We start from the raw sequence: 18,412 nt of genomic DNA on the forward strand, positions 1-18,412 counted from the left end.
CTTACAAGTGGCGTGACCTTGGGCAAGTGCTTAGTCATCCCTTATTTTGGCTTCCTCATCCACAAAATTGGGATGATAATCTACTTCATAGGGATGTTATGAAAAGTGAGTTAATACCTGTCTTTGCATGTATTAAAACTGTGGTATGTAGTAAGCATGCAATAAGTATTAGTAATTAGAGAGTAACCTTCCCTGTTTAAATTATGTTTACAAAATATATCAGCTGGGGCACATTTTTGACTTTAGTTATTAAAAAGACTTGTGTACATTTTCTGTGGGATTTTGAAGAAGTTTGAGAACAAGGTCCCTGGCAGAGACCCCAAACCTAAAATCAAACCCACAAGTGACATAGTTGTATAGAGTTCTGAGGCCTCATGATGACTCAGGATCAGCCCAGATTTATAAAATTACAACCATAAAGCTTGGCACTACTCTCTGGGGACATTTACCTCTTGAACTCTTTCTAAATAGAATAAGATAAAGAGAGAGAGAGAGCTGAAATAACTGGCTTTTTCAGGCCTACAATTATATAAACTGTTTCTCACATAAATTGAGCATGATTATTGGCTATTGTCAGGTTTTGTTTAGACAATATGAAAATTAGACAATATGAAAATATGACATTTAAACACATTAAAAAAAATAAAAAACCTAACTTTGGTTTCTAACTTTGATGTTTTGCTCTTTTGACTCTTATTTGCCACTAGGCTAGCTGGAAGAAAAGAGTTCTAGAAGTTTAATACTTTTATGTCCTTTATCACCTCTAAAACTTGGATATTTTACTTTTCATTACCCAAAATTATTTTTATTATGGTAGAATTCATGAACATCATTATCTTTTAGAAACATTGCCACCAGGTGTAACTAGATGTGTGAAAAGAGTACATAGTTTAATATAGTCAAATACTATATGGATTACTATTAATGGATTTAGTAAGTATCAGGACTTAAAAGGAAAAACTAAGGAGGCATTTGAATTAAAAAGCTGAAGACCGCTGATCAATTCTTGCAGCACTGTGAGCGCCCTCTGCTGGCTCAGTTTAAAGCACCATAATGTACATACCCTGAGGAGCAGAGGCATTGATCATTTATTTATTGACCACCTACTAGGTGCCAGGCATTCTTGCATACACAAGCATAAATTTTCTGTCATCCTCATAGCCCTGCAGTGGTAAATTTTGTCATGTTGTCATGTTTGAATTGATTTTCTCACTTGTAATCCCATATTTTTCCTAATCTGAATTTATGTGAGTGAAGGGATTATATACTTTACTGCTTTTATAGAAAATATCTTGAATGAATGACTCTTTATAAAACATGGAATTGGAACAAGGGTCATTCATGTTTCAGGATTATTTTATTTAGGAAAAACTTTAGAGTGGAACAGTTTGAAATGTATAGGATTTGTCTTATAATGGAATAGAGCTTCAGCTTAAAAAAAAAAAGGCAGTTGGTGGAAGGTAAGGGCTTTTACTGCTTTTCTGAAACATCACATCACATCATGAGTTTTGAAAGATCAGGTAAGGATGTATGCTGTTTTAGTAGCCAGAAAGCCAGACTGAGAGCCCCAGTCAAATGTCTGAATTGGTGGGGAAGTCACAGTACAATGACACAGGTAGATAAAGCAGACATTTACTTGCATTTGAAAGTCCCAGGCTTTCCCAGCCACAAAGTATTTCACTTCCATTGTCAAAAGTTGTATAGAAAGAAGACCTTAGAGTCTGACCTTTTCCCTGGTTCTTCTTTCTTTAGTGGAAATGCCAAAATACTGAGAACCATTCTAAAGGGAGGAAAAAAAGCAGGGCAAGATAGGGAACAAGTAAGTGACCTTTTTCTTGAACAAGTGAAAGCTGATTGTACAGTCTGTAGGCAGATTTGCTATATTTTATATATTTTCAGCTAAAAGCTTCAGAAAGTGGACTAGATTTCAGTTAATTTATATGTCCGAAATATTTCTAGAGTTTTATTGTTCTATGCTATAGGGTGAAATAACTTAGAGATCAAAGATATTTTTTATTCTAATTTTTCCACTTATGGATTTGGGCAAGTTATTTGATTCCTTTAAGACTCAATTTTCTCTTCTGTAGAATAGAATTAATAATACAGTCATCCTTTGCTACTACTGTGGGTGTAAAATGAGTTAATGTGTATGATTCCAGTTCCCCAATAATGATATGCCACATATATTTTACGAGCCAGGTTGTATGCTGCAATGCATGTGCAGCTTAATATGCTGACATTAATCTTTAATATAATGATGTCAATAGCAACTAACATTTGCATGTTTTCTCTGCCAGGCTGTCATCCAAGCACGTCACACATATCTCATTTACTCCACAGTCTTTGCAGAAACCCTCTGAGATAGGCATCTTCTGTGGACCCCAGCTGATTCTGTCTTAAGTCATCCCACTCACAAATTATCCTTTGTAAAGATCTTCAAACTCAGAGACTGTTTCCTTTCAGACCATCTGTTACTGTCTTAAAATTGAAGAAAATAATATTTTGGAAGGAGAAGTAGGGAACAATCATAGTAAAGAGAAAAGACCTCTCCAAAGCTTAGATCCCTGAAAGTCTGGTGATAATTATGCAGTAGTACATTCTAGTTAAAGGGTTTTTTTGTGGTGATATAATGTAGTTCAAAATTCCCTCCCTCGTACATATTAAGTTCCTGCCTACTGCATGTAAGGCACTATCTTGAGCTGTGGGAATGCTGCTGTCAACAAAAGTCAATCTGCCCTTATGGAGGTGACATAAAAGGTCAAATATCTAATCTCCTGTAGTCCCTGTCACACTTGGAGCAATGACACTAAAACTGGTGACATGAATAACAATGAAAGGGGGAGGAGTAAAGAATGTACTTAACTAGCTTTGTACTAACTTTTTCTTTGATCAAAATTCCTGTTTATTTGCATTTATATACACATTTATATATGCTGATACACATCAGTAGGAAGAAAGAAACTGAAGTAGTAAGCATGCATTTTTACATTTTCTTTCCCAAATTAAAAAAAAAAAAATAGGAAAGAGATAGGCTTAAAAGGAGATGGTTTTTAATGTGGCTTTGTTTTTTAAATATCTAGTGGAAAAATGCATTCAACTGTGCAAAGAATTAGTCATTCTAGTTGTTTAAAAGCAGGGAAAATTATCGCATGTTAATTTCTGCTGACCTCTTTTATGTTAAACCATGTAAAGTACTTTTTCAATTATGGAGCTGATTTGATTTACTAAGAGTTTAGATGAGTAACGTATGAACTGAATTGAAAACCAGATTATAAATCACTTCAGCATGACATTTGGATAAAATATAAAGATAATCTGAGGTTATTTATGGTGTTCTGTCAGAGAAATTCATGAGAATTAGCTTTAGTGGCAGTTCTAAATATTGTATTTCTACCCAAAGACAATTTGCTTAACATTTGCTATTTCAATAGGTAACTAAACACAAGGGGGAACAAAAGATATTACTTTTATTTTTAAAACAGTAGGTTTTTAAATAATATAATACAAGAAAAGGCATAACCATCTGTTAATACATCAAGCTTGTCCATGTGGTCCAGGATGGCTTTGAATGTGGCCCAATACAAATCCGCAAACTTTCTTAAAATATGAGATTTTTCTTGCAATTTTTTTTTAGCTCATCAGTTATCATTAGTGTTAGTGTACCTTACGTATGGCCTAAAACAATTCTTCTTCCAGTATGACCCAGGGAAGCCAAAATATGGGAACCCCTGAGCTACATCGTAGAGCAATTGTTCACAAGCCCATTCATATGCTACAACTACCTGGGGGGCTTTGAAAAAATTCTTATGTCTGGTTCTTAACCCAGACACGTCAAGTCTGAGCCTCTAAGAGTGGGGCCCAGGTGGAGGTACTGGTTTCAAACTCCTTTCCATTGATTCTAATGTCCAGCCAAGGCTGAGTACTGAGTGGGAAAGGAGTGGACTCAGGATCACACAGGTTAAGGGAGAAAAGCTTTGGAGAAGGCCATGATCATAAGCTGATCATGTGAAGGTCTTACCTCTTCTGCTAAGATTCTGCAGGCACAACAAAAGAAAAGAGAAGCTGGGCATGGTGGCGGGCACCTATATCCCCAGCTATACAGGAGGCTGAAGTGGGAGGATTACAAGAGCCCAGGAGTTTGAGGCTGTAGTGAGCTATGATCACGCCACTGCACTGTAACCTAGGTGACAGAGTGAGATCCTCACTCTCTAAAAAATAAAAAGAGAAAAAGTCCCAGAAATTAAGAAAAAAACCAGAACACTAGGGGAAATTACAGGATGTTCTCTGAACAGATTCTAGCCTGTAACCAGTACTTGAAAGTTACCTCAGTATTATCATTGCTGTTGGGGGCTGCCTCTATGGTTAAAGCAGTGTTAATAAGTGAAAAGGGGAAACATATCTAAATGTAGTATATGTATTTGCTCACTTATTAAGATTGGTTTTTCTTCTGTGGAAGAATCATTGTTTCATGACTATTTTCATGAACTTTTTTTCTGGCTGTGCATTCATTCTTTTTACACATGTTTTGAATTAAGATATATATCAAACAAATAGAAGATGCCTAGTCAAACCATAATAGAAGCTTTGAATTGTTTTTCATTTACTGACCTTTCCATTTCAGCACCCATTTCTGGGCTGTTTGTCAGTGGTGGGATTATGACAAAGATACAGTCCTGGGCAAGATGAATGAGGTCACTATTTACTAAGCCTTGGAAGTAGGCCAGAAACATTGTAAATAAATAAATGTAGTTAACCCTAACAAAAATGAAAATACTTCTTCCTACAGGATATTAATCAATTTTACCATAATTTCCTCTGAGTGATCGTATCCTGTGTGTCTGAGAACCCTTGAGTACTGATGTTGAGAGTCATCTGTCAGTATCTAAGAGTGGATTAACTAACAACTGTATAAGAGATATTTGAAAATTAATGAATCAGAAATTTTATCTATATATTAGAAGGCAACTATTATTTAGAACCACATTGTGACAGATATGAGATTACATCTAGTGGCATTTTGACCCCCACCCCACCAATTTCCCTCTTACAAACCTGCCATATGTTTTTCTATTTGAAATCTCTTCTGCTCACGGGTGAATGAACCACATCACTGACTTCCTGGGAAAGTACTTCCCACATTTATTCTTAGGTAAACATCTCTTTCTTGTGGCTTCTGGAGGGCTATTTCTTCACCTGTTTCTAAGAATCGTTATTTTTAACCTACAGTAAGGAGAAGGGAAGGGCATGAGCCACACTGGAATTAAAGTCCCAGGACTTTGGTGAGACTACATGGGACACATCTTAAAATAGCCTAATGATTTAGTGGCTGTTTTCCCAGAGAGCTGAGAGGCACTCACATGGAGAGAAAGAAGTTTCAGGGAAGTGATGTTAGTAAGTGGGAAAGTGAGTAGTTTGTGATGTGTGTAAACCTCAGTGTGAGCCTGGGCAGTGACGACATTGTGATGCCACCTGATGGAGCTAAAACTAAAACGAGGAGGAGGCAATGCAGAATATTAAACAGATAACAGTTCATAATGCAAGAGTTTGTCTAGTCTTCACTTAGAAATTTACAAAACAGTTCAGCTAAGAAACAGATAACAATACACTATTTTTGCACATAATTTTTTGGCCATTTCCATCAAGCTATTTACATGGTATTTTGTGGTTCGAAACTATTTGTCTGTTTTTAATCTTCTGGGTGGCTTTGTCTAGAAAAATAGATTTGTTTCTAAATATTGGATATAATTGTAATGAAAGTGTCTATTAAACATGCCATGTTTTTGTGAGCCCCATCCTCTCCCGTCCTTGATTTTCCTCTTGCTCAATTGTCTTAACTGAGTGACTATAACTTCACAAAAACTTTAGTATTTTCAGAGGGTATTTATTAACGTGGCTTGTAGTAAATAACAGGAACTTCGTGTAGACTGAATCTACCATTTGTTATCTATTTTTGACAGTAAAAAATCAATTTTAATGAAAACTGAAAATTGTATTATAATGAAAATGAAAATGCCTTGTTTGTCATTCTGTTTTACTTTAAATTCTATTGATTTGGCATCAGGTAGCCACAATAACAACTCCCTGTTTCTGACCTTACTTATCTCCCACACACAATTTTTTTTTCCTCCTACCATCTTCCCTGTTTTCCCCTTCTCTTTTCCTGTCATTTCTGTCTTCATCCCTTGCTTTCTCAATTTAACACGGAGACTTTATGTGTCCACCTGGACCATTCTTTATCAAGGTTTGAGCCACAGCAAGGCTCCTTTCCAAATTTAATAGCAACCATTGCCATTCAGCCCTAGCATTCTTTGTCCAGACCTAGTCTTAGTCCTCCTCCCTTCAGTCTAGTTCTCCAGGAAGCCATTACCAGTTAGTGGGAGTTGTCATTATTCTATGTGTATGCTGTCCAGAAAAACATTCTCTGCATTTCACAGTAACAGTGTTCCTGACCATGAGAACCACTTAGGGCAGGGATCCCCAATCCCTGGGCTGTGGATGGGTACTGGCCCGTGGCCTGGTAGGAACTGAGCTGCACAGCAGGAGGTGAGTGGTGGATCAGTGAGCATTGCTGCCTGAACTTTGCCTCTGTCAGATGATCAGTGGTGGCATTAGATTCTGGTAGGAGTGCAGACCCTGTTGTGAACTGCGCAGGCATGGGATCTAGGTTGTGCTTTCCTTGGGAGAATCTAATGCCAGATGATCTGAGGTGGAACAGTTTTATTCCAACCCTCACCACTGCCCATGGAAAAATTGTCTTCCATGAAACCAGTCCTCGGTGCCAAAAAGATTGGGAACCGCTGACCTAGGGTAATCAGGGCCTCACCTGGACCTGCTGAAGCAGAATCTCTGGAGGAGGGGCTCAAATATTTTCTTCACTTCAGTTGTGATTAAAGGTTTTGTTTTTCCTCAATGACATTTTAGAAAACAAAAGTATAAACAAACATCTTCCCACACTCCTTAAACAAAATCTCTCCTACCCAGAAGACTTAGTGCAAATAATTTCACTTCTCAAATATTACCTTACCAGGCATGGTGGCTTATGCTGGTAATCCCAGCACTTTGGGAGGTCAAAGCAAGAGGATCACTTGAGGCAAGAGTTCAAGACCAGCATGGGTAACATAGTGAGACCCCCATTGGTACCAAAAAAAATAAGTAAAAATATTGTCTGTATCTCTGTAAGGGTTCTGAGTTTGCCCAGGAAACTACATTTAGGGGTCAACATTATAGGAGGAGACAAAGTGCCAATGATATAGAGAAGAATGGTCACCATAAATTCATGAAAACTTGGTACCTAGTGACCAGTGTTCAAAATTAACAAACCCAAGTTCCACATCCTTATCCAATCAAATTGATGCTAATGTATTTAACTGCCAGGAATTAAGAACAGATGCAATAGAATTTTCATATGCCAACTAAAGAGGGTGAAAATAAAGACAGCAAAAAGAATCTTAGGATACTGCATCTTACTCTCCCCTAAAGTAACTTATTTGAAATTACTTAACATAGGATTTTATTTTTATTATTATTTTTTTTTATTATTTTTTTTTGAGATGGAGTCTAGCTCTGTTGCCCAGGCTGGAGTGCAGTGGCCGGATCTCAGCTCACTGCAAGCTCCGCCTCCCGGGTTCACGCCATTCTCCTGCCTCAGCCTCCCGCCTAGCTGGGACTACAGGCGCCCGCCACCATGCCTGGCTAATTTTTTGTATTTTTTGTATTTATTAGTAGAGACGGGGTTTCACTGGGTTAGCCAGGATGGTCTCGATCTCCTGACCTCATGATCCGCCAGTCTCGGCCTCCCAAAGTGCTGGGATTACAGGCTTGAGCCACTGCGCCCGGCAACATAGGATTTTAATAGGAACCCAGCTATAACGCAAAGAATTTTTGCTAACAAAAAAATGATCACTGTGAAGACCACTTCTTATATAGTATAGAAGCACTATCTAGTACATGAGTATTTTATTTATGTTTGGCTATTCATGCATTTAGCCAAAGTGTCTATTGAAGTTTTTTATTTACTACTGAGATAATCTGGTTTTCCAAATCACTTTATCTCTGTTGAAAACATGAGTCATATTCCAATAAATGTAAACATAGGGCAGTTTCTTATAAACGCAAGGCTTTATTGGTATGCTAATTCTATGTTCCACTTTCCGCATGCTTAATCATCACCTTCCAGCTCCAATAAATTGTACCTTAATTGCTGAGAATGTTTTATAGTCTTTCTATTCTTAATATCTCAGTAGAAGAAACATTTTTTAAAGTGCTCTGATAATATTGCTTACATTGTTAGATAAATGGCTAAATCTTTTCCAAACGTTAGACACAGCGGTTGTAGTTGCACAACCTGGTATTAGCTTTAACTGGTTTTCCCACTCCTAGTCCTGTTAGCTATCTCTTATATGATTGAGTCTATCTCTTCATGGTGCTACCAGTCGGAGGTCATTTCTACAACAAAAGTCACCTTGTATTAGAGAATAATTATGTTGGCACAGAGTAATTCACATTTATCCTCACATTGTGCACTGAATATAAGATAGAGAAGTAGTTAACGGAAAAATACTAGGGATGAGTGCACAGTTTTATCTGCTTTTGTAGAGTGTTTTCAATACAACTGATGATAAAATTATTTTCAAATGCTATAGGTAGCCCTAATGGAGAACCTTGTGGAAAGACTTGTTTGGAAGAGAGAGACAATCAGTGGTTGGGGGTCACACTTTCCAGACAGCCAGGAGAAAATGGATCCATCGTGGTAGGTATTGGAACTGGTCCACTGATCCATCGTGAAATCAGCTATCCTGGGTGCAGCTTTCACATCATTTGGTCTACTTTTATTTTATTCAGACTTGTGGGCATAGATGGAAAAATATATTTTACATAAAGAATGAAAATAAGCTCCCCACTGGTGGTTGCTATGGAATGCCCCCTGATTTACGAACAGAACTGAGTAAAAGAATAGCTCCGTGTTATCAAGGTAAGGCAGCATTTTGATACTAATTAGATAAAGATAAGTAAGTGAATATCTCTTAGTGTTTTAAATGTATGTTCAAGTTTAGATGTTCAGAAGAGAGGGAGATCTTCTGAGTAATTATGTTCTTTTTAGCTACTCAATTTCTTTCTTTACCTAATTGCAATAGCATTATTTTTCATAAATGTACTTTGCTATAAAAATTCTACAATTTGAGTAACTCTGAAATCTAGCTGGTAACTATCCACTTTTGCATTAAATTTACTTTCAATTTGGTGTGAGTGAGACTAGTATCCAGCAAATAAAGGACATTTAAATTGTGAAATTATATTGGAAGTCTGATTAATAAGAAAGACTTTAGGTTTTCTGTTACCTTTAGCTTCCAGGAGTAATCAGGAAGAATAATCAGTGTAAGCAAATCCTTCGTTCACACTCACTATCTCTTTTTTCTAATTCACGTGTTTTCCTTTAAGCAGCAAGAGATTGGTGTCTTGAGTTTGAAACATTTTTCTCATGGTAACTCTATGCTATAGGTAGCATCAGCAAGTACAGAGCTAGGCATAACAGAAGTGAGCAGAATTGGGGTGAATGTCAACAGCATGTCAGATGATATCTGCAGCAAAACTAAAATCCAACAATGTGTCTTTAGGTAGCTAAGAAACATATGAATACAAATTTCTAATTTTCTAACCACCCTCACTCTCAAATCCCTCAGCACCCAAAGAAAAATTGTACTGGTTGGCAAAACTTTGGCCAGGTATTTGAGTTCAATTATTGATGCTAATAAGATGTGGGTCTTTCTTCCCTGGAATGTGACATCACAAAGCAGCTTATATTACATATATTCCTATTTTGCCTTTGGATACCCAAAAGGTAAAAAAGTGAATATTGATTCTCAGTTGCAATAAAACTCAGTCTTGGTTTCTGATTGCTATCTTCTTTTACCTAATAGTTTTCAGTTTATCTTTAAAACATTTTCATAGTAGAGTTTTTTATTTTTCTCAGATATACCTAGCCACATACTGTAAAAATCTCAAAATGCCAAAAACCTAACACATCTACAATTGTAAAATACAGGATCATGTAAGATATATATTTTTAAAAGGGATGAAAACTTCTGACTATAAGTGGTCATTATAAATGACTTACCAATTTATTTAAGTTTTCTGCTTAGCAAAGCCAAAAGGAAGCTGTGGTTCCAATTCTTATTTTCATAGAAGTTTACTTATATCAGTTTTTTGGAAGAAGCAAAGCTTTGCCCCCTTAGTAAGTTCCAAAAGCGTTCATTCATGGGGTTTTGTAATGAGAGACCTTTATGTCCATGCAGATCTTGATTCAGTCTATATTTTCAGTTGGGCAAAATCTAAGAAAGGAGACTCTCTTCAATAAATGGTATTAGCAATAGCAAAGACATGGAGTCAACCTAAATGCCTGTCAATGTCAGACAGGATAAAGAAAATATGATACATACACACTGTAGAATACTACATAGCCATAAAACATAAATAGATTATGTCCTTTGCAGCAACTTAGATGGAGCTGGAGGTCAATAACCTTAAGCGAACTAACACAGGAACAGAAAACCAAATACCACATGTTCTCACTTATAAGTGGGAGCTAAACATTGAGTACATATGGACACAAGGGACACAAAGTAGGCACAAACACTGGGGCCTACCTGATGGTAGAGGATGGGAGGAGGGAGAGAATCAAAAAACTACCCATCGGGTACTATGCTTATTACATGCATGGGGAAATAATCTGTACACCAAACCCCCGCAACACGCAATTTATGTTGCAACAAACTTGCAAATGAACCCTGAACCTGAAAGTTTTTTTTTTTTTAATGCCTTTGGGAAAATTGGCTATACGCATGCAAAAGAATGAAATTGAACCTTTATCTTAGCAAATATACCAAAGTCAACTAAAATGGGTTAAAGACTTAAACATAATACCTGAAACCACAAAACTTCTAGTGGAAAACATAAGAGAAAAGCTACTTGACATTAGACAATGAGTTTTTGGAAATTATACCAAAAACTCAGACAATAAAAGCAAAAAGAAATGAGACTACATTAGAAAGCTCCTGTATAGCAAAGGAGACAATCAACAGAGTGAAGAGACAGTCTGTAGAATGGGAGATAATATTTGCATAATTCTGATAAAGGGTTAATATTTAAAATATATAAGGATCTCACCAACTCGATAGCAAAAAACCAAATAACCTGATTAAAAAATAGTCAAGAGAACAAATGACTTTCTTTCCAAAGAAGGCATCAAAATGGCCAATACGTAGATGAAAAGGTGCTCAACATTACCTATCATCAAGGAAATGCAAATTACAAACCACGATAAAGTATCACTTCACACCTATTAGAACTGTCATTATGAAAAAAGTTAAGAGATAACAACTGTTGGCGAAGATGTGGAGAAAATGGAACCCTTGCACACTGTTGGCGGGAATGTAAATTGGTACAGCCATTATAGAAAACAGTAGAGAAGTTACTCAAATTAAAAATAAAACTACCATATGGTCTAACAATCCCTCTTCTGGGTATATATCCAAAGGAAATGAAATCAGTACCACATAAAGAGATCTGTGCTTTTATGTTCATTGCAGCAGCATTCACGATAGCCAAGTTACAGAAACAACCTTAGTGTCCATTGACAGATGACTGAATGGATAAGGAGTTGTGAGATGTATGTATACACACATATATACATAAACATATACAATGGAGTATTATTCAGCCTTTAAAAAAGGAAATCCTGACTTTTGTGACAACATGGATGACCCTGAAGGACGTTATTTTAAGTGAAATAAGCTAGGCACAGAAAGACGTACTGTATGATCTCACTTATCTGTGGAATCTAAAAAAGTCAAATACATAGAGAAGAAGGTGAGAAGAGAGAGGGTTAGGATGGGGAGATGTTGGTGAAAGTATACAAAGCTGCATTTGTGTAGGATGAATAAGTCTAGAGATCTAATGTACAGCATGAGGACTGGAGTTAATTATTGTGCACTGGAAGTTTGCCAAGAGAGTAGATTTCACTCTCAATGCACAAAAAAGGTGACTGAGGAGATATGTATGTTAAGTGTAGTAACTGTTTCACTATGTATATATATGTCAAACATGATGTTGCACACCTTAGATATATACAGTAAAAAGAAAACATGGACTCAAAATCATAAATCCTACCTCTGTCTTATTTTACAAAATTTTTTTGAGTATATGCTGTGTGTGCTTCCTATGAGAAGAAGCAGAGGGAGATATTTTAATTGCCATTTTATAGGAATATTTTGAATATTCATATGGAAGGGATTTGTTAAATTATATCAAGGTTACTGGTTTTTATTTTTTAAAAAGTACAAACTATAGACCTTAAAGTACATTTCTGTAAGAATTTATTTAAGAAATTATGAAGATTATATCTTTATTTTAAGATATAATTCTGAGTTGTTTTAATATTTCATTTTAGATTATGTGAAAAAATTTGGAGAATATTTTGCATCATGTCAAGCTGGAATATCTAGTTTTTACACAAAGGTAATTGTTCAAAAAATAGCTGCTATAAATGTTAACATATAGAATCTTAATTCTTCTCATGGTTTGGAAGACTGATATGTTTTAAAGTAAAAACTGTGCAACATCTTCCTGTCTTTTAAATTTGAGTATTACAACTTAATTTTTGCCACTCAAAAATTCCACATATATTTCAATAAAATATCAATATTTAGATGGCTATGCTACATAAGATGAACTAAAATCTATAGTGAAGAATATTTTTTCAATAATTTAATGAAAAAAGTAGCTACAGTTAATTATCTTGTTAACTTAGGTATTGAAAATAACCCAAGTGTGTTATTTTAAATTTCTAGTTGCAGGGCAAAGAAAGCATATTAGTCTATATTTTTCATTAAAATTATTATAATTGGGAAATTTAAGAACTTAATATCCCCTTAAATCAGATAGATAATATTCCCAAGATTTTTTACTCTCTTTTTAACATTCTAGGATACGTATGAAAGGGCACAGTTGTACTCAACCCCAAATCTCTCAGTTTTTCTTAAAAACACACTGTGGATTCAGGAATGTTTTTTGAGTCCATGAAGATCAGGCTATATCAAGTTTGGGGTTGACAGTGTCTGCAAATATTAACAGTTATATTAAAATGCTTAAAATGCTTACAAAGAAAATGCTTTATTCAGTTTAAGTTGACTTTTTTAAAGTTTAGGATTGTTTAGGAATATAGAAATATGCTAAAGAGATTTAATTGCTGAGAGTTTTCATACTACACCGGACAAGGGCATGGTCATTCCAATCTTCTCCTCCTAAATTCCTATGTATAACAAAATGTGCCCCATATTCCACTGGACTTTTTTCCCCTAAGCTAACATTATTAGAAAAATTAGTGGTTCTTTGCAAATTGAAATAAATTAAGTCCACTTTTTATTCTTTGGCAACACATGATCATCTCTGTAATTAGCACTCATGAATTACCCACATATGATTTTAATAGGAACCATATTGCCTGTCTCCCAAAAGCTTACCCTAGAGTTCAGTACTTCTCCCTTCAACTTTTGAAATCCACTGATAAATGCGTTAAATGAGAATTTCAGAGTTTCTTCTCTGAGATTTCACTTTTAGGTAGAAATCCACTAGCCAAAGTCTCTGGCCTTTTTTTTTTTTTTTTTGTATGTTTTAACTTCACAGAATATTCCTACTTCAGGAATTTGTTATTATAAAAATATGTTCTCTTCACTATCTATTGTGTATCTGGAGGAGGTTTGGGGTGGTGAGCTTAAACTTTAAATAATAATAGTTTTTTTTTTTTTTCCCTACAGGATTTAATTGTGATGGGAGCCCCAGGATCATCTTATTGGACTGGCTCTCTCTTTGTCTACAATATAACTACAAATAAATACAAGGCTTTTTTAGACAGACAAAATCAAGTAAAATTTGGAAGTTATTTAGGTACTATAAAAATGGACAAACTTAAATGATCTCTACCTTACAAATACTAGTACTATAATTATAAATAAGGAAAATATATTTTCCAAAGATGTAAGTGGCTAGTATAATTACAGTAATAATTAGGCAGTTAAGAAACTGTCTCTTAAGTATAGGATTTATGAAACTTTAGTTAACTTAATATTTTACATTTACACATGTGACTAAAATAATCAATATATAATTCTTAATAGAACTCCTAGTTTAGTTTACTCTTTGTAGTTCACTTTAGGAAACACTAGTAAGTTTGTATCTTTATGTAGTCAACCGATTATACAGGTTGTTTCTGTTGAGTGCCTCCCATATCTCAGGAACTTTTTGTGAGAACTTTACGTGAATTAACTCATTTAAACATCTGTGTAAGTATAGTTTCCTTAAGGACCAACTTAAAGCCAGTGGTACTGTCCACCACATTCCAGATGAGGGGCTCCGTGAAGCATATGGGTCTACAAACGGCTCATTGACCTTCACCTCATAAGTTCTTAGAATATTTCCCAGAGCTTAACTATTTTTATCATCTTCCTTCTCCTCACTATCATCTCATAAGTCAATAGCAGGATATTTTATCATCTGTATTTCAACAGAAATGCAACGTTTTCTTGCATTAATGTCCATTACAAGAAAACAAATGCTTTTCCTATAGATTTTCAGAAAATCCATGTTTGTTTAAACTGTATGTGTGTCAAATGTGAGCATCTTACACTCAGAAATAATTATAAAACAAGCACTTTCTTTCCATTCAAACAGAAGAAATTTCAAGTAGAAGAATTTGTTACAATTCAATGTTTTCTTGTTTATGATTAAAGGATTCTTAGAAATAGTTCAAGAAATATAAGTTGATATGCCTTTTATTACATAAAATCACCTTTTGTCATCAAAAAGTCATCACAAAAGAAAGATTTGGTGGCAAAAGAAGCTGAACTTTTGCAGGATTTTTATTTAAGGTTTAAAGTTTTCATTTCCCAATTAAGATGTTATATTTAATATACTCTAAAATATGTCTGTTGTAATCCTAGAAACTGATTATACTGCACCAGATGTAAAGATGCTATTTTCAATTTCCTAGGACTTGGAAATACAAACCATATGATTGCAGTTTTGTAACATATATCAAAATTGCATAAAACATAATGAATGACTGATTTTGAGTATCTCTATGCTAAATATTCTTAACTGCTTAATGTAGTCATTTTGAATTGGGTATCACTTAATTTTATGATCTATTTTACCCATATTACCATATGATGTACTTTACCCAGGACTCTCATACTTTCTCCCTTAAAGGATATTCAGTTGGAGCTGGTCATTTTCGGAGTCAGCATACTACTGAAGTAGTTGGAGGAGCTCCTCAACACGAGCAGATTGGTAAAGTAAGAATTACATTTTTATATTTATTTCTTCACAAAGGTTCAAATACATTGCATGAATAAGATATTAAAGGAGAAACTGCATACGTAAGGAAAGAAAGATTAGAAATGATGAACAGGTTATTACATTTAGTGGAACTGGTGAAAGATATTATGGTTTTAGAAGAAATTTAGCAAAACACTTTCTGAAAAATTACAAAAGTCAAATGAGACTTTGTTTCCTTTAAGAAAATTATAAGATAGAACTATCTAAAAATGTCCAGGGAGTATATGGTGAACAGTTTCACAGCTGAAAAGAAGTTGAGGCAACTATATATTTTGTGGTAAGACTAGAAAGAAGGAAATACTATTTCTGGTTTTAGTTTTTGCTATGTTGCTATGTGAACATTGGTCACTCAGCTTTTCTGAGTCTTACTTTTGAAAAGTGAGGCAAACAACACTTCCTGTGTCCCCTCTATAGGATCAATAAAATACTTCCTGAGAAAATACTTTTGCAAGTAAGGCATATTAATGTAACAGTGGATCCCAAACCCTTTTGTGTCACTCTTAAAAGGATTTATTTTTATATTTGAGCAATTAACTGCAAGTTGTAAAAATTCATGTTTCGATCAAACAGAAATGAGTGGGGTTTTAAAATATATATGGTATTCATAAAAACTTTTGTAATTATTTCCCCAATTACAGGCATATATATTCAGCATTGATGAAAAAGAACTAAGTATCTTACATGAAATGAAAGGTAAAAAGGTAATATGTCTCCACCTTTAGTATCTCTGTGGGCTCTTGCCAGTAACCCTGCTTTTTTCTCAATGAGTGGATCTGGTTTGTTTTGGGACAGCTTGGATCGTACTTTGGAGCTTCTGTCTGTGCTGTGGACCTTAACGCAGATGGCTTCTCAGATCTGCTCGTGGGAGCGCCCATGCAGAGCACCATCAGAGAGGAAGGAAGAGTGTTTGTGTACATCAACTCCGGCTCGGTATGTCCAAGTGTCCATTTATGGAATTATGATCAAAACTGAAATTGGTCTTATTCCAGAGATCTGAGATTATTTTCAGGTTTTTTTTATTGACAAAAGTTAAAATTCTAATACTGTACTGATGCTGTAAAAATGAAATGGAATATGCAGATGAATGGGAAAGTATCTCATTTTGATATTCTAGAACAATCTATGAAATAGGTTGTTAGGGAGTTTCTCTGTTCACAGCTTGTGTGTGTTCACTCTGGTAGCTGAAATTTCTTTCAGTTTTATGTTGATACTAATCTAATTTGAAAGAATAATTTTTATACCTCCTTCAAAATATAGATTTCTTAATAGTTCTGGTTAGGGTCCTTATATAAATTATAAAACATTACTAGGACTAGAAGATGAATAATTAAGTATTTTCAATTTCTTAATTTGAAAACAATTAGAAACAAGATGTGTTTTGTTAAAACATTAATTTTCATAATTCATATATATTATGCTCTTGATAAGAATATAAAATTGGCACAGTTTATTCCACAGTGGATATATTAATTGTATACATAGGTAATTACTGACTATAATTCAATTTTAAATTATTGTGGTAGAAACTGACCACTTGATAATTCAAAGACTTTCTGGCCTTATCTTGCCAGCCTAGATTCTTGACATGAGGTCAAAACAAAAAATTTATGGAGTCTTAATGAGATCTTCTTGGCCTGTTCCTTTGATTTGAAAACAAGAGTGGGCTTGTGAGAAGACCAGTTCATTTCGAATGGCACAGCATTTTTCAGTCAGGATTCAACAAAGTGGACTCTGTTTCAAGAAAGTATTTGTAACTATGTTCAGTCAATGGTTTCAGAGCATTTAGCAAGTTCTTATATTAAGCATCAGACTAAACTCTACAATTTAAGAAAGAAAACATCTAGTCTTATAAATGGAAGATTCTCAAAGTTTAAAATACAGAGCAGGGAAGTTATTTAAGCTTTGGAATTTCCTAGACTGTATTTAACCTACATTTAATAGTAAAAGCAAATTATCTACACAGTGACCATTAAATCTCATTAATAGTGATATCAGATAATTTTCTTCCATAGATTTCACATTTCCATTTCCAAAAATAGTGGTCTTTGTACTGGCTACATCCTCGTGCTGCAGATTTCTCTTATCTTCCTCTTTACAACTAAACATCCACATGTATACCTAAAGTAAAGCAACATAGAATAATTTTCCCCCATTGCAATCTTAATCTCATTAAGAAAAAAAAAAAGAAAAAACAGATAAACCCTTCTACCCACTTGGCTACCCTCCTGTTCTTCCATCATGCCTACCTCGAGGCACTACTCTTATTAAACACTTGAATTAATTTAATAAGTGATTTCAGCTTTTAAATCCTCTGATATAGTCTTCCTTTGTTTCATTTAACCTCTAATTTCTCAACCCTCTGAAATGGCGCTAACCACTAAGTGGCATTTATTTACATTGATTCGATTTGCTGTTGTCTGTTCTTCTGTAGTATAGATGCCATGTGGAGAGATATTGTGTCTTGTTTACCGCTGTTTCATCAGGGCTTGAAAGAGTCCTAGACAAGTAGGTGAAATTGTTTTTGAATGAACTCAAGAAAGAATGATACTTGAGTGACTCTGGCTTCTACCTACTTGTACTAAAATAGCTCTCAGGGGTTCCCAGTGAACTCTCAGTCACCACTCTCTGTGACTAGGGAATACTTGAAGAATAGTGATCACCTCTTCCTATTGAAACTCTCCTTCCAGAACTTCAGAGCCATTGCACTGTCTTAAGTCTGTACCTTGTCTGTTCTCCCTGGAGCCTTTTCACCCTTCTGCTCTTTAATTTAGACATTTGCCCAGGAGCCAAGCTGTTTTTTCCCTGACTTCTTTGAATCATTCACTGCTTCAGCGTCAAGTGATTATAAAGATGATTCCCAGTCATCTTAGTTCATTTAAAATAAAATAAATGACATTTAGTGAGTATCTGAAATGTAACCAGGACTATAAAAAGAGGTAATAATCATAGAGCTGTCCCCAGGACTTCAGGATCTTGTGAAGACACCAATAGGAGTAAACAATTGACTACGACGTGATACATG

The 18,412-nt window shown here is 35.0% G+C and overlaps 1 protein-coding gene across 1 annotated transcript in view; it reads left to right on the forward strand.

Annotated features, from left to right (window-relative positions):
- The window catches only part of LOC105499538 (integrin subunit alpha 4), an 80,425-nt gene that overhangs the window by 8,436 nt on the left and 53,577 nt on the right, over positions 1 to 18,412 (forward strand). The window contains exons 3-9 of the mRNA XM_011772137.3: positions 8,643 to 8,749; positions 8,842 to 8,971; positions 12,446 to 12,513; positions 13,812 to 13,941; positions 15,262 to 15,347; positions 16,029 to 16,091; positions 16,183 to 16,320. Of these exons, the coding sequence (XP_011770439.2) occupies positions 8,643 to 8,749; positions 8,842 to 8,971; positions 12,446 to 12,513; positions 13,812 to 13,941; positions 15,262 to 15,347; positions 16,029 to 16,091; positions 16,183 to 16,320 (722 nt within the window). The remainder of the gene's footprint in view (positions 1 to 8,642; positions 8,750 to 8,841; positions 8,972 to 12,445; positions 12,514 to 13,811; positions 13,942 to 15,261; positions 15,348 to 16,028; positions 16,092 to 16,182; positions 16,321 to 18,412) is intronic.

Source organism: Macaca nemestrina, chromosome 11 (genome assembly GCF_043159975.1).
Source record: "Macaca nemestrina isolate mMacNem1 chromosome 11, mMacNem.hap1, whole genome shotgun sequence".
In the NCBI taxonomy this organism is placed as follows: domain Eukaryota; kingdom Metazoa; phylum Chordata; class Mammalia; order Primates; family Cercopithecidae; genus Macaca; species Macaca nemestrina.